We start from the raw sequence: 17,413 nt of genomic DNA, 5'->3' as shown, positions 1-17,413 counted from the left end.
TTAGTTTTGTATAAAAATGAAATTAAGTGTTTTGTTTAAAAATTAGGGGCTACACAGAAAAAGAAAATTAGACCTTCTTAAGGACTGTAAGAGAGAGAGATCTTGGGCTTCCCTGGTGGCGCAGTGGTTGAGAGTCCACCTGCCGATGCAGGGGACACGGGTTTGTGCCCCGGTCCGGGAGGATCCCACATGCCGCGGAGCGACTGGGCCCGTGAGCCATGGCCGCTGAGCCTGCGCGTCCGGAGTCTGTGCTCCGCAACGGGAGAGGCCACAACAGTGAGAGGCCCGCGTACCGCAAAAAAAAAAAAACAAAAAACGTTCTTCCAGTTTGAATGTCAGATAGTTGGATAGAGATGAATTGGTGGCTTGGAGCGTTCCAGGTACCTGTGTACTTAATAACTAGTTATTTGGAGAAGTGTTTTAAAATTCTCTGTGTGCTCCATTTTATTTTAGTTTTTCAGAACAACTCAATCCTTGGGGATTATTCTCTAGTGCTCTTTGCATCCTCTGAGGGTCAAGCGCTGAACTGGATTGCTGTGTGGCAATGGGAGATGAGAGGCGCATGACGCGGATGCTGTTGGAATGCAGTCTCAGTGACAAGTTGTGTAGTAAGTACAGATGATATAGAGATCTGCCCTCTGAGTTTAGGATGATGGAGATTAAGATCTGAATAGATTCTGGAAGGAAGATCATTTGATTTCTAATAGAAATGAAGCAATGGTGAGAACTGAATTGGCACTAGTGGCCTTGGGCGGAGGGGGGAGAGTGGGAATCATAGATCCATATGTGCTGCATCCTCCAACTCAGTAGGAAAAGTGAGAGACGAGGTGCACAGCATACTTCATGGGCTAAGAGACAGGGACACTGGGATTTCAGAGCAGGGAGTTGATTCCGATTGTGGTAGAGGGATCAGCAGGAAGAGATGATCGTGTGGGGTGAGCTGAAGACTGATGGGTAGGGGAAGTCAGGTTAGGCTGCTTCTTCAATCTCTTCTCTACTTCCTTGATTTCCTACCTAGTTGTCCAGGAGCAGCAGTATGAAATCATCATCATCCCAACCCTTCTGGTTGGGATCTTCCTCATTCTCCTTGGGGTCATCCTGTGGCTTTTCATCAGAGAACAAAGAGAGCAACAGCAGTCTCCTGGACTACGAGGTAAAGTTCAAACCGGGGCTGGGCAGTGGCTCGGGGAAGATGGAGATTGTAGAAAATGAGGCACAAGCCTCAATGAGCCCAAGTCTAGAGGACCCTGCAATGAGATAGTGGGTATGGGTCCCCTCCTGTGTAGTTGAGAGGGGGGTGAGCTCTTCTCAAGGAAATGTAATGTATGCTTGTTAGCTGAAGGAAGAGTAGGCAAGAGAGGCCTCCTGTAACCTGTTTCTGTCTTCTTCGTCCCATTGCACTATCAAATCTTTGGCCATGTGAGTGTCTAAGGACTGGGGAGCAAGGCTTGGGTAAATCCCAGAGCTTTGTAACCAGCTTGGAAGGATGACATTTTACTCTACAATGCATTACAGCCCTACCCTGTGCTTCTGGAATTTAGGATGTAAAGGAGTAGCCTTCATAATAGTCCTTGAAGCATTAGGTAGGAGGTGATAATGTGCTATTCTGGGGTACCACTGAGCATATAATGGAAGAGAATCAGCTCATACAGGAAACTCAAAGAAAAAAGAAGGAAAAAAATATCCTGACAGTAAATGAAACTCTACAGTGGCTGACCCCTAATCCTTCTCTAAACTGTATCCCAAGTCTCTTATAATTCACTCTTACAAAAAACTTCTCAAAGAACTTGTCTAAACTCACTCTCACTACTTCTACTAGTCATGTTCTCTTCTGAACAAACTAAAACAAGGCTTCCCCCACCCCTCCCCGCAATCCACCAAAAGAACTCTTTCCAAGATCACCAGTGTCAACTCTGTTGGGTCTTCATCCTACTTGACCTGTCAAAAGCATTTGACACTATTTTGCACTTCCTCCTTCTTGAAAAACTTTTTTCTTTCCTTTTAAATCTACAGTCACTTCGAAACTGATCTCATTTTCAGTCTTATGGATTCAATTATTTTCTCAATTCTGACTATAGTCCCCTTGAACTCAGATTTTTATACTAAACCACCTACTTTGCAGTTTGGACCTAGTACACATCTAAAACGTAATGTGTGTAAAACAAAGGTCCTGAAATTCCCTCACAATGTCCTCTCCCAACAGGCTTCCCTATCTTAGTAAATGGCAAGCCCAGCTCCCTATATGTTCAGTCTAAAATCTTGAAGATGTCCTTGACCCCTCTTTCTGTCACACTCCGTCTCTAGTCCATTAGCAAATCCTGTTAACTATGTCTTCAAAATAGACTCAAGCCACCCTCACCTCTCATAGATAATTGTAATACACTCTTAAGTGGTTTCCCCACTTCTGCCTGTATCCTTTTATGCTCTATTGTCCCAGAGCAGCAGAATGATTCTTTTAAGGCATAAGTCAGTCCTGTCAATTCTCTGCATGAAACCCCCAGTTGCTTCTCAACTTAGAATGAAAAAAGACAAAATTCTTTTTAAAAATAATTAATTAATTAATTAACTTTTTGGGCTGTGTTGGGTCTTTGTTGCTGCACGCGGGCTTTCTCTAGTTGTGGTGAGCTGGGGCTACTCTTCGTTGCGGTGCGCGGACTTCTCATTGCGGTGGCTTCTCTTGTTGCGGAGCATGGGCTCTAGGCACACGGGCTTCAGTAGTTGTGCCTTGTGGGCGCTATAGCACAGGCTCAGTAGTTGTGGCGCACGGGGTTAGTTGCTCGGTGGCATATGGGATCTTCTTGGACCAGGGCTCGAACCTGTGTGCCCTGCATGGGCAGGCGGATTCTTAGCCACTGTGCCACCAGGGAAGTACAAGACAAATTTCTTTTAATGGTCTTACATGATCTGGGCCCTCTCTGGCCTCATCTCCTGTAACCCTCCAGTTTTCCCCTTGGTTCCAGGGGCACTGATTTCATTACTCTTCCTCAAATATGTCAAAAATGCTCCTTCCTAAACCTCTGCACTTCTTCCTGATACCAGTATGGTTTGCTCTCAAATTGCTTCTATTTCTCAAAAGTCATCTTCTCAGAAAGACCTTTCCTGACCTTCAAACATAAAATTGCATAACTGATGCTCCTTCTTCCCCTCTTTTCCTCCATAACACTCCTTACCTAGTATATTGTTATCTGCTTCCTCTCTCCTACCACTAGATGGTAATCTTCATGAGAATCTGGACTTTGCCTCTTCCTATCACCTAGAACAGTGCCTGGCACAGAGGAGGTGATATTTGTTGAATAAATGGATGAATAAAGATTTAATAAAAAGAATGAATCTCTCTTCTCTAATGGAGAAAAGCTCGTTTAGAAAGGGGGAAAGTACCAAAAGAATTTTTTGATTGAGACTCTTGGAAATATGGAATAATTTGATTTGGGGGACAACTTGAGGGAGGAGTAACTTTCGCTCAGAGTTGAGTAGTTATCCATACCTACCCTCCACCTTGGGAAGCTGTTTGATTGACTTTAATGAGAGTCTCCACTGGCAGTTACCACCACATTTAGGTGTCTGTGGTTTGAATACCTATTCAGTAACTTCCTTAATTGTCTTCATACTATACTCATACTGAACTGTAATCCTGAGGAAGACTGAAATGAAATGTCGTTACCCATTTTCAGAGGTCCATCTCCAGTTGTCTTAGAAGTAATGGGATTATTACATAAATTCTGCAAGGTTTGTATTGATGCTGGTTCATAGGGAAGCATCAGAAGGTATCCTCACATTGGCCAGAGAGAAAATTGCTGAAGGGACTCCTTGATGGTTTGTTCCAGGTTCTGCTTTCTTGGAGTCCCTGGGCCAGGAAAAAGCTTGTTGGTACCACCTCTTTGTTTTAGGTGTTGCCCACGTGCCTGCATCTAGGGGCCTAAGCTGGGAAGCAGCAAGACCTGAAGGAAGTGTGTTTGTACCACTTAAGGAGACATCGGTGGAAAGCCTTCTACGAACTTCCACACATGCCCTGGCTAAGCTGCAGGTGCCCCGGGAGCACCTCCCTGAAGTTCTGGAGCAAATCCACAATGGTAGTTTTGGGACCATTTACCGAACCAAGATGTATACTGGGGACCCTGATGAGCCCAAGAGTGTTGTCCTCAAGGCTTTAAAAGGTAAAAGGAGAAGTGTTGGACTTCCTTTCCTCTTTTAACTTGTTTTTACTGTGAGCCCTCAACAGTGAATGCTAACAGGCTTTGCAGACATTAAGATGTTAATCAACAGACAGTTGTGGTCACAGTTGGGCACAGAATAAGAAGGGAATAGAAAGTAAAAACTCTGAAACAGAAAGGTTCTTCTTTGGGTCTTTCCCTAGCTCAACCTTGCCTATCAAGGCTGTTAAAACTGATTTTTCCATATTAGATATTACTTGAATGAGGATTTTGTGGTTGTTTCTTCATTTTTCTTCACTGTTTTGATATCTTTTCCAGTTACTGCATTTTTCTTCTTTTTGCTGATACTCATTGATATGGACGAGTAATGATGGATACGTAAAACAGAACAAGGATAGGATTAGCAAGAATATTAATCCAAAGGTCTAGAAGTAGTAATATGTTAATGTGTGATAATATTTTAATGTGAACAGAACACTTGTCTATTAGGCAGAAGAAAGCCCACCAGTTCTAAAGACCTACGGTTCTATGTTACCTTTGACAAAAGATCAGTGACATTGAAGATCATCTTCTAATTGATTCTCTTTCTTTTTACCTTTTGTCTACACTCACTCCCCTTTGGAGCCTTGAAATTTATCATCTGAGGTTGCTTCCTGACTTGAGCCCCCATTTTATTGGTGATACTCTGACTGCTCACTCCCCATGGTTCTTCTGTCCTCCACAGAACCAGCTGGGCTCCAAGAGGTGCAGGAGTTCTTAGGGCAAATCCAGTTCTATCAGTACCTGGGGAAGCACAAGAACCTGGTACAGCTGGAAGGCTGCTGCACAGAAGGGCTGCCGCTCTATATGGTGTTGGAGGATGTGGCCCAGGGGGACCTGCTCAGCTTTCTCTGGACCTGTCGCCGGGTAAGTGGTAGGGTAGAGGTGTTGGGAAGGAAGGGCATGACCTGGCTTATTAGCTGTTCACATGTCAATTAGCCTGACAAATGAGAGAGACATTATAATAGCATAACAGAGTGATTATCACCAACCAATAGAATTTTTAGTGATGATGGAATATCTGCTCTGTCCAATATGGTAGCCACTAATCACATGTGGCTACAGAACCCTTGAAATGAGGCTGATATGATTAAGAAACTGAATTTTCAAATTTATTTAATTTTAAATAATATATGTTTAAATAGGCATATGTGGGTAATGGCTACCATATTGGGCAGTGCAGATTTAGAGAATGGACTTTGGGCTCCATCTCCTACAAGCTACGTGACTTTGGGCAAATCACCTCTCTGAGTCTGAGTTTTTGGAATCTGTAAAGTGGGAGTAATAATAAATACTTATTAAAATTCAAGGAAATTATGTCTGTAAAAACATAGTGATTGGAACATATTAAGCACTCAAAATGGTAGCTGTTTTAATGATAATTGCATAACAACCTAACTACTGTTAGTAATCATTTTGTTGTTAGTGTCAAGTATATTTTCCATTCTGTAACATCACCCTAGTGTGCCGAGGCTGAGTTAAGGAGAATTTCAGCCTGCAAGTTTGTATATCTCCGATTCATATTTTGAAAAATTTAAATGTTCAGAAATTTCCAGGCTAAAGTGCAAGTCCTACTCCTTACAATTTCACCACTTCTCTATCTACTCCTCTTTCTGAAGTGCTCCGTGTTTTCCTAGTTAGCTCGTCACTTGCTGCTGAACAAAGTTCAATATTAATCAAGCCTCCTAGGTAGGCTGATCATTGTATTACTAAATGTGTATGAAAAAGAGACCTTGTTGACTTCTTCCACCCAGTGATGCAAATAGGACAATGTGCACATCATGAGATTTTAAACTTTTTAAGAGGTTATCCATCTGTCACTTGGTCTGTGCCCTAACCTCACGTGTTTCTTTTTATTTTTCAGACTGCATGCCTCTCTATTTCAGATTGTTTTCACATGCTTTTCTCATTACACCAGACTTCTCTCCCTTTCCCTTCTTTGTAGGGTCAATGGCCACTCACTCTTCGGATCTCGTCAAGAGCTTTCCTTGCTTCTCCAACTGAATGAGCTCTCTTTCCTCCACCATCATATGATCTCTTTTACATTTCTTTCATGGCACTTATAGATATGTAACCATGTATTTATGTGTGATTATTTTATTTTGATTCACATGTGTTTGCCACAGTATAAGCTCCAGAAGGCGTAGACATATTTATTTTGCTCACTTTTGTATTCTGAGGTCCTAAGATGGAATCTGGCACATAGTAGGCATTCAGTCAAGATGTGTTGAGTTAATGTGCTTAATTAATCTCTCTCTCTCTCTCTCTCTGTCTGTCTCTCTCTCTCTCTCTCTGTCTCTCTCTCTCTCACACACACACACACACACACACGCACACATGTTCTGCCCTAGGAAGATTGCTGCTTTATCCAATGGATAGTCTTATATATACTTGTCTTTCTTACCTGCTATTCTGTTCTTCATTCTGCTATTCACCTACATTCTTTACTGTTTTTCTGGTCCAATAAATCATGGTACTTCTCTGCATATCTGAGAATCTCTCATATCATCTGTCCTTGAATCTTATAGTCCTTATATTTTTGTGTATTTTCCTTAGCTTTGATAACTGCATTTAAGAATATCTCTGCCCCTAGCTTTTCTTTCAGATCTGTTCATGTCATTTTGATATACTGCTTTTTTCTCTATCTATTTAGGATGTGATGACCATGGATGGCCTTCCGTATGACCTCACAGAAAAACAAATATATCACATAGGGAAGCAGGTCCTTTTGGCTGTGGTAAGGCTTGGAGAAATGACAACAGATGGCAGTGATTTTTCTTGTTAGCTTGGTGTTTAATGTCATATTTCTCAGTTATGCTCTCAAATGGGGTATATATTATAAAGGAAATCAGATGGAAGTTAGGGGACGGAAACTCAAGCACCAATAAATTGTTTTCAATTCTTTCATGAAATTATTTAGATAATATAATTCAGGATTGGTAATTCTAGGAAGAAAGTAGTCAGTTTAAAGTGTTTTTTTAATATTTATTTATTTGGTTGCATCGGGTCTTAGTTGTGGCAGGGGGGCTCCTTAGTTGTAGCTCACTGGCTTCTTAGTTGCGTTTTTTTAAAGAAGATGTTGGGGGTAGGAGTTTATTAATTTATTTTTGCTGTGTTGCGTCTTCGTTTCTGTGCGAGGGCTTTCTCTAGTTGTGGCAAGCGGGGGCCACTCTTCATCGTGGTGCGGGGGCCTCTCACTATCGCGGCCTTTCTTGTTGCAGAGCACAGGCTCCAGACGCGCAGGCTCAGTAGTTGTGGCTCACGGGCCTAGTTGCTCCATGGCATGTGGGATCCTCCCAGACCAGGGGTCGAACCCATGTCCCCTGCATTAGCAGGCAGATTCTCAACCACTGCGCCACCAGGGAAGCCCTGGTCTTCTTCATTGCAGCAGGCGGGCTCCTTAGTTGCAGCTCCTTAGTTGTGGCATGCGAACTCTTAGTTGCAGCATGCATGTGGGATCTAGTTCCCGGACTAGGGATCAAACCCAGGCCCCCTGCATTGGGAGCACAGAGTCTCAACCACTGTGCCACCAGGGAAGTCCCAATTTAGGGTTTTTAGAAGGAACGGGGGGCTTCCCTGGTGGCGCAGTGGTTGGGAATCTGCTTGCCAATGCAAGGGACACAGGTTCGAGCCCTGGGAAGATCCCACATGCCACGGAGCAACTAAGCCCGTGTGCCACAATTACTGAGCCTGTGCTCTAGAGCCCATGAGCCACATCTACTGAGCCTGCATGCCACAACTACTGAAGCCCGTGCGCCTTGAGCCTGCGCTCCCCAACAGGAGACACCACCGCGATGAGAGGCCTGTGCATCACAATGAAGAGTAGCCCCTGCTTGCAGCAACTAGAGAAAGCCCAGGTGCAACAATGAAGACCCAACGCAGCCAAAAAGAAATAAATTTATTATTATTTTTTTTTTAAAAAGAAGGAACAGGAAGGGTTTTAAAAGGTTTCTCAGTCTTAAGGGTAAAAAACCAGGGCCAAGAGCTGTATGTCCACATACTTCCAGATATATACTAATGTTAACATAACAGATGTAAAAGGGGAAAGGGGAAGCAAGTTGGGAGAAGAAATGGGAATAGAAACTGAATGGGTGAAAGGCTACAGAACCAGAAGGAAGCTTATAATTTATACCTGTAAAACAAGAAATACTAGTTCAGAACATGTTAGGTTGTAGATTTGCTTCGATACTGAATGTGATAGGAGTTACAGATACTTTAAAAAGAACAAGGAACAAGTGGAAAAGGAGGAATAAAAAAGAAGGGGCAGAGGTGAGAGCATTTCTTTATTTTAAACTAACCTAAATAAACAGGGAAGAGAAAGAACTCAAGGTTTAAGAAAAAAAAAAAGTTACCTTTACCAGAATTACTCAGGAAATTTAGATGACTATTCCTATGAAATTATTTAGATAATTGTGTTTAAAATTAGTTACGGAAAATCAGGGCTCTGTGAAGCTACTATTTTAGTATTTGATATATCTTGCCACCTTGAGGTATGAAATATACAAGGGATATAAAAGGAATCAGAGAAAGCTTAGGAAAAAAGAGGTGATGAAGTGAGAAAATGTTAGTTGAAGTTCTCATGGAGTGAGGGAGCGAGCACATCATACAAATAAATGTTAATAAATGGTGTTTGGATGGCCTAGTTGGTATATTTCCTTGATAAAGTTAGGGTATCAGGGGCTTCCCTGGTGGCGCAGTGGTTGAGAGTCTGCCTGCCGATACAGGGGACGCGGGTTCATGCCCCGGTCCGGGAGGATCCCACATGCCGCGGAGCGGCTGGGCCCGTGAGCCATGGCTGCTGAGCCTGCGCGTCTGGAGCCTGTGCTCCGCAACGGGAGAGGCCACAGCAGTGAGAGGTCTGCGTACCGCAAAAAAAAAAAAAAAAAAGTTAGGGTATCAGGACAAGTGAACTATTTAAAAAACAGAAATAGACTGACTCACAGCATTGAAAACAAACTTATGATTACCAGAGGGGAAAGGGGAGAGGAGGGATAAGTGAGGAGTTTGGGATTAACAGATACACACCATATATAAAACAGATAAACAACAAGGACCTACTGTATACCACAGGGAACTATATTCAATATCTTGTAATAACCTATAATGGAAAAGAATCTGAAAAAGAATATATATATATATGTATATGTGTATATATATATATACACATATACATATATATATACATATATATCTGAATCACTTTGCTGTACATCTGAAACTAACACAACACTGTAAATCAACTATACTTCAATAAAAAGTTAGGGTATCAGGACAGGGCTTACCTTGTATTCTGAACCATAATTGCAGGGGTGCCCCATAGAGATACAGTGATCACACTGGAGCATTCCTGAGAGCCCAAGGTTACCAGGTATAAGGCAATATCATACTATTTTTTCTAACTTTTAACAACCTCAAGATCAGTACATTCTTCAGTTCTTCTCATTACAGTATAATATCTTTGTTCTGAGACCTCACCTGAGACAAAAAACCAAAAAACCAAAAAATCCCTGCTAGTCACTGTTTGCTTCACCATCAATGACTGGAAATTACCACCTTCACCTTTTATTTTTTCACACCATTCTTGTTTAGTAATCATAGACCTCAGTCTCTAGCGCTTCAGTCATGTATAGTTTTTCAGCATCTCTGTATGCCTTGAACACCTTGATGTTGGGGGAAATGATTTCAACACATCAGTGTCATTCAGGTGCAGTGGTTCTCAAATGTCTTCTTGGCTGTGCTATAATCATTTTGATACCTCTTAAAAAGATAGGTTATCAGGTCCCTCTTCCTAGATTTTGGTTAAGTAAATCCGGAGAGAAAACCTTATGAATTTATAAATCTCTCAGGCAATTCTGGTTTGCAGCCTGGCCTGAAAAGTATTAGTAGAATTTGTAGTACTTCCTATGAATTAGAATACTGGGTTCTGGTCACTACCACTTAGTACCAGTGTGACCTTATATAATCATTTAGATTTATCTGAAAGTTACTTCCCTAACTCACCTCATCTAGTTATTTTAGGGACAAAATGAGATGATGTAAAACTGTATATAAATTTATTATTATGACACTCAACTTTGCTATGTATATATTACCCTGTTTGGGAGACTGCTGCTAGAAACTTGAAACCTACTCTCCTTCCCCTTGTCTAGCTGGGTCCTATCTGAGAGGAAAATCAGGCCAGGGTCAGGGTCCCTGACCTGGAGATTATAATCTCCAGGAGTAGGAGATTATAATTTCCAAACCCAGTACAAATGTTATTTGGATTATTTGCTGTTTGCTAAGCTTTATTTGTTTGTTTTAAAGCAAAGCTAGTGTATTTACTAATACATGTGTCTTCAAAAATATAAGGGTATATCAACGTATCCAAAATGTGTAAATCATTTGTCAAACCCCAGAGAATGTACAATGCGAAAAGTGAACCCTGAAGTAAACTCTGGACTTCAGTTGAAAATAGTGTATCAGTATCAGTTCATCAGTTGCAACAAATGTATCACACTGATGCTAGTTGTTAATAATAGAGGAGACTATGAAGTGGGAGGGAAGGGATGTGGGAGTGCTCTGGATTTTCCACTCAATTTTGCTGTCAACTTAAAACAACTCTTTAAAAAAAAAGTCTTTTAATTTTTTTAAAAAAGGAATGAAGTATTTGTATCAGTTTGCTAATCTTAAACACAATGCAAACATGTCTGATTCATTATAAATACTTGGAAGCCGGACTTCCCTGGTGGCACAGTGGTTAGGAATCTGCCTGCCAATGCAGGGGACACAGGTTCCATCCCTGGTCCAGGAAGATCCCACATGCTGTGGAGCAACTAAGCCCGCATGCCGCAAGAGCCACAACTACTGAGCCCGCGTGCCACAACTACTGAAGCCCGCGTGCCTAGATCCCGTGCTCTGCAACAAGAGAAGCCACCACAGTAAGCCCCTGCTCGGTGCAACTAGAGAAAGTCCGCGTGTAGCAACCAAGATCCAACACAGCCAAAAATAAATAAATAAAAATTAATTAAAAAATTAATAAATACTTGGAAGCGATATGTCATTATTAATGAGGCTTGTTCAGAGTAGAAAATATACTTTTCTTTTCAAGGGTTTGTTTCTCTTTATCTGTGACCTAAGCCATGACCTCAGAGAGCTGATCCATCTTTGATCTCATGTTGACAGGAATTTCTCCAGGATAAGCATCTGTTCCATGGGGATGTGGCAGCCAGGAATATCCTGATCCAGTGTGATCTCACTGCTAAGCTCTGCGGACTGGGCCTGGCTTATGAAGTCCACTCCCGAGGGGCCATCTCGTCTACTCGCATCGTACCTCTCAAGTGGCTCGCCCCAGAACGGCTTCTGCTGAGACCAGCTGGCATCAAAGGAGACATGTATGGTTTGTTCCTGCCCTGCCCTATGGATTTCTTCCTTTCTCGACCCAGGTGTCCTCCAGCTCATGAACATGACTGGGTCTATTGTCAATTATGTCTCCACATGAAATGTCTACTGAGAAGTCAGCCTCTCAAGCAAAAATGCGTGTTATGTGGCAGAGCTCCTACTTGGCATCTGCCTGCAATCCTTTTAGTGCCTTTTGAAGTATTCCCTCTGTGTTAGATTAGAAACCTTAATTAGGAGAGAAAAAAAGTGAATAGATTATTCATGCTAGTATCTGAGGACTTAATCTGGTGGAGTTTTATCTGTGTATCTAGTTTTATCTGAAAGAGGTAGGTCCTCTTAATCAAAAGTTTAGTTAAACTAGGACTTATTAAAATAAGTACCTATGTGTGTGTATACTCAATTTATTTTAACTTAAAACATATAAATAGATATTTAATTATCAGTCTTTTGGAGGAGGGCCAAGGGGATAGACCTGCTGTGCTAAATGAAGTTACGTGTTGTGTTTCTTGTATAAGTAGCATCCATAATGAATTACTTTTGAGTTTCCGTTTGGGATGACTCTAAATAGAGTGGGAAACTTGAAAACGCTTGTGACGCAGTTTGACTACAGACACTTCGTTAATTTTTTCCCAGTTTTCTACAGTTGTCTCACCCACGCAATGTGACAACACTTTCTTTTTAGCAGCTTGGTTTTACAGAATATTTTCAGAGCATTCAATCTAGTTTTCAGGGAGCTAATGCTTTGGGCATGTATATTTAATCAGCTTACGTAATATTTAATTGCTTACATAATTACAGTTACATGTAGGATTGGCATAAACAGGATTGTAAAGAACTGCGATTGACTTTTGGTAGCCATATAACTCAACTGCTTGGAGGAGCACATAAACATAATATAGAGTATCTTACTAGCCAGGAATGTTATGAGTTGCGGGGGAAATTTAGAACATCAGTTGATGTGGTCAGTCAATTAAAAGACTGCTTTTTAATTTTATTTATTTATTTTTTGGCTGTGCCGCGCGGCATGTGGGAGCTTAGTTCCCTGACCAGGGATAGAACCCATGCCCCCCTGCAATGGAAGTGCAGCGTCTTAACCACTGGCCCTCCAGGGAAGTCCCCAGAAGACTGCTTTTTTATTTCATTGCTGTTTCGCTGACATCTCCTTTTAAATAGAGGTCTGGGAGCTTTGAGGGCTTAACTGGGAAATATTGCTCATTTAATGATGATATTATAGAATAGTGAAATATACATCTCTTGAATCATATTGCTTAGGCAAATGCCTACTCCAATTATGTATAAAACTTGTTATGTTAATATTTTTCCTAGGTTTGGGCAATTAGATCTACTGAGGAAATAGTAGATAAATGATAAAACTTGCTTGGCCTTGAGCTAAGAATAAAGGCTAGAATTTCAGCAGGGAGAAATGGAAAGGATGAAAAAGATGCAGAGGGGAATTTCTGTATGTTTGGGTGAATATGTTTGCATGTTTGCACAAACACTCACAATTTAGCAAATAATGGTAAATATCTATTAATGTGTAATATAGAAAAAAGGAGACATAAATTCAGTACTCAAATAGATTAGATTCTAAGGGGATTGGACAGAAATGCTTTCTAATGGCACTACCTCATTGCTTATTGTATCAGTCACCCTTGATTCCCTTTCATTGCCTTTGTAATGGGGTTCTTACTGAAGGCCTCTGGTACTTAAGTGAGCTGTCTTTACGAAAGGCAGAAATAGAAATTAAATCCATGGCCTTGTTTCTTTTACAGCTGGTCTTTTGGGATACTGCTCTACGAGATGGTGACTCTAGGTAAGGAGGATCCCCAAAGTAGTGTGCACCTATACAAAAATATACAAGGATGTTTATTTGGGTGGTGGATGACATTTGCTATGAGAAGGGGTTTCGGTACAATCTCTGAAGGTTGAACTGAGTTGACATAGAATCCTGATTTTTGAGATAGTCTTGTAATGTCTTGATTCCCTCCCTCTCTCTCTCCTTCCCTCTTCTGTTTTTAACTTTCTTTTGCTTTCTTTCTCTTTCTTTCCCTCAACACTTTACCAATTCCATGGGAGGTATTAAAATCCAAGGATGATTCCAAGGATGATCTTGCATAAACATAAAAATATTGTCTTTAGATTTATTAATCCACTTGATGGAGAAACTATAGCACCTTCTCATGTTTGGGAAGCAGAGGGCAGATTATCTTATGTCTCACTTTGCTTTATTTTGTTACTTTCCTAAACACTCAACGTTCTGCTAAGTTATCAGTACCCACCCCCATCTCTTTTTTTCCAAAATTCTCTAAGCTATATCCTTACTTGATCACCAGGGAGCAATTATATCTATTAGTTTTTCTATGGCTATACTTTTGCAGGTAATTAGCCCAGGTGGATGGAGAGTAGTGTTAGTTATACTTTATATTCTGAGGACCCTTAAGTTCTCTTACTACTCTCATTCTTTCCATACCAACAGGGGCACCTCCATATCCTGAAATTCCTCCTACCAGCATCCTACAGCATCTCCAAAGAAGGAAAATCATGAAGAGACCCAGTAGCTGCACACACACCATGTAAATGGTTTTTAAAATCTTTTTTTGCTCTTCATCAGTCGTGCTCCTTTCAAAGTGGCTCAGATGACCCTCAGCTGTCCTTTGTGTGCTAATGTACAACCCTAAACCAAACCTCTGCAGTAAAACACATCTGCTCACATATACGATGTACACGTATATGTATATCATATGTATGTGTGTATACATACACACACACAAAATATTGAGGCAACCACTGAGTACTATGTTAGAAATTTAAGTTTGCTAACATTGTTAAAGCTTAGTTCTTCTGGAAGCTTTTAAAATAGACCAAATCCAATGCAAATACAGTAGTGTTTTATCTATTTAAATGTCAGTCTCAGTTAGAGACTACTGGCTTCAGTTCTAATATAGTTGTCATAAAATCCATTGCACTACAGTTACTCACTGGTTCCTATTTAATATTTAACTTAAAAACATATTGATTATCTGTTTTCCCAGTTCTAAGCATGTTGGAAGCCAACCAAAAGTGGGGGTGAGAAGAAATGAGGCAGGAGGAGGAGGATATCAAATTGTCAGCAGAAAGGGACAGTTGGTGAACTAACGTAGAGGCAGAAAATGGAAAAATTCAAAATTACATTCAGAATTTTATAACCAATAAAGTACAAAAAAAGGTTGTTATAGAACATAAGAAAAGGTTAAATTATTTTTAAGAAGACAGGAGTTAATATATTAATATACATTTCTATTAAAGTTGTTGCTATTTTGTAAATTTTTCAGCACTGAAAGGGTAAATTTCCAGCACCTGGGTTTCCCAACATTAAACAGTTACAGCATCAAGCATGTTAAAACTGTTAAATATCATAACTGTTGACATATATTTTTATGTGTATATACACACACATACACACAGTATAGTGATACTGGCTGGGTATACTAGAATGGAGTTGTTGACAAATATTTCTCATAGGCTTTATGTGTATAAAAGGCTGTCCTTGATACTGGGGAGAGACATTTAACTGATAAAGTACCTGGTCTTGAAGAAGGATGTCAGAAACAACATGAAAATCAACATAAAATGTGAGGCAATAAGTAGAATGGTCAAAAGCTCAAATTCATCTCACAGAGTCAGAAAGACACACGTTCAGTCCTAGTCCTACTACTTTACTGTGCGTTGTGTACTTATTTTAAAATAGGTATAATGATAATCCTACCTCAAAATTATTGTGAGGCTACAATGAAATAATGCATGCTAAGTTCCCCTACCATGCCGTTTATAATAAGTAAGTTCTTGGTAAAACATTAGCAGTATTATTAAAATAGCATTTTCTACAAAGTCTCATCGTACAACATTAAAGAGTGTGGGAAACACAGTGCATGCTGAGGTTTATAAGGAAAGGAATTGAGACTTAAATCTGTAGGAAAGGATATTCAAGGAATTGGGCAGAGCATGAGCAAAGACAGAGTTGGGTGTTACTAACCACATCTAGGGCATAGCAAGACACTGACTTGTCAGGAGGAGAGGGCTTCAGTTAGGCAAGAACTATATGTTAAGAAGCTAGGGGGTGGTATGTTGACTTTATATGGTGAGCAGTGGTAAATCACTGTAGGTTCAGGAATGAGATTTGATGAAGAGTGTTTGAAAACAGGCTATGTTGTAAATTCTCTAGAAACTGGATTGAAGCAAAGACAGATTAAAGGTGGTAAGTACTTCTATCTCGATTAAGGCAATTTCCTAGAGAAGCTAAGTAATAAAGAGGGGAAATGACCTGGATTAAAGGAAGGAACCATCTAATTACATTATCTGAAATGAGTATGAATCGTATTATTCCATACCTTCTTATTTTCCTTGCTGTAATGTAGCTCATACTGGTAGATAAGTTATAGCAATGGTTTGGAATGATGCAGATTAATAACATGTAAGATGAAAACACTTAAGAGTTTTTGGTAATCTAATGGAAAAAAAACCTGTTCTGTCATACTGATTGTAGTTTAAGAAATATTTAGTCATTCCTTTTATAAAAAGGGTCCTGTTGAGAAGATGATATTAAGAGACTTAGCATTAGGAGGATGAGAAGGAACAGTATTCTCTGGGAAGCATGTGGGACACAGCAGTGAGAAGTAGGTTAAAGACTCATAGGTTTCTTTTGTTAAGGTTTGTTAGGAGATGAGACAGTTTCTCTTGTTTCTCTTGTTTTCCTTTCAGGTACGGTCTCATGAAGTCCTGCTGGCGTTGGAGTGAGGACAGCCGCCCCTCACTTAGAGAGCTACACTCACGCCTAGAAACTGCCGCTCGAACTGCCAATGACAAGGCTGTGTTGCAAGTACCAGAATTGGTGGTGCCTGAATTGTACGCAGCTGTGGCAGGCGTCAGCGTGGAGAGTCTCTCCTATAGCTATAGCATCCTTTGAAGATCCTGGGGCAGCACACATTTTTGGGAGATCATATACTCTTGGAACCAATTCCTCCAAGAACAGAGACAAGACTTTCTAGTGGGACATAAAGGGAGGAACGGGACATGGATCCTGCATCTTCCCCTACACATTTCCCCAGAAACCTGAAATGATGCTAGATGAGGCTGCACACAGCATATACCCTCGAGACTGAGAAGTACAGTTTCATTTCTGTTATCCCAGTCCTGAAGATGCAGGGTAGATGGGATGGACCGTGTCAATGCAAGGGAGGTTTTACAAGTCTGCAGTGTTCGTCGCAGCATGGCACAGATAAGCTGGTCCCTCCCACCACAGGCTGGTTTCCTTTGAAACATGCTTTTATCTAGACTATTATAAGGTCCAGAAAATTGGAATCAAATGAGGGAAGAGAAAGCTGATAAAGGAGTTGATGAGAAGAAAATTGAAGGTTCTACTTGCTCAGGAGTATAGATGAGGACCAAGGTCATCCTTCAGAGAGAAGGGGGAGGAAGGACACACAGGACTTCATTCCTGGTCCGTTCATGCAGGGCTGAAGGAGAACCATTAAGGAAGACTTCTGAGCTCCCCCTAAGGTGTATATAGGAGAAATATGGTCCCCTTTGATCTAATTCTGAGGTAGGTGAACCCTGTTGGTACTATTTTAACTAGAAGCTGGCGGGGTCATTTCATGATTAAGAACATTCAACATGTACTTTTCAACAGTCTGGCTTCCTGGCCCCTATGAGACTAGGGAGACTGAGCCCAGAGGGTCAATTGGTTCGATGATGAATACACTGTTTATTTAATAAATGGGAAATATGGAAGTCAAGCAAAAGTGCTTAGTAGGCAAGGACGTCTTTAAAAGGGCTAGAAAAGGATGTAACCTGAGATGGAAGGATGATAG

The 17,413-nt window shown here is 40.8% G+C and overlaps 1 protein-coding gene across 2 annotated transcripts; it reads left to right on the top strand.

Moving 5' to 3' along the window:
* Window positions 1-529: 529 nt before the first annotated feature.
* On the top strand, window positions 530-16,509 carry STYK1 (serine/threonine/tyrosine kinase 1; the record flags this gene model as incomplete). 2 transcript variants are annotated; one of them, XM_082665088.1, is made up of 9 exons in its annotated part: window positions 530-608; window positions 1,019-1,153; window positions 3,888-4,154; window positions 4,876-5,057; window positions 6,844-6,927; window positions 11,352-11,560; window positions 13,340-13,380; window positions 14,044-14,140; window positions 16,305-16,509. In XM_082665088.1, the coding sequence occupies 9 exons, from the start codon at window positions 545-547 to the stop codon at window positions 16,507-16,509; spliced, it is 1,284 nt and encodes a 427-aa protein (XP_082521214.1). The 2 variants fall into 2 exon arrangements, with proteins under 2 accessions (XP_082521214.1, XP_082521213.1); XM_082665087.1 differs by lacking the exon at window positions 3,888-4,154 and having other exon boundaries at window positions 545-608.
* Between the last annotated feature and the right edge of the window lie 904 nt (window positions 16,510-17,413).

Source organism: Grampus griseus (assembly GCF_964374135.1).
Source record: "Grampus griseus genome assembly, chromosome: 11".
In the NCBI taxonomy this organism is placed as follows: Eukaryota; Metazoa; Chordata; class Mammalia; order Artiodactyla; family Delphinidae; genus Grampus; species Grampus griseus.
This window is presented reverse-complemented; position numbering and strand designations above follow the sequence as displayed.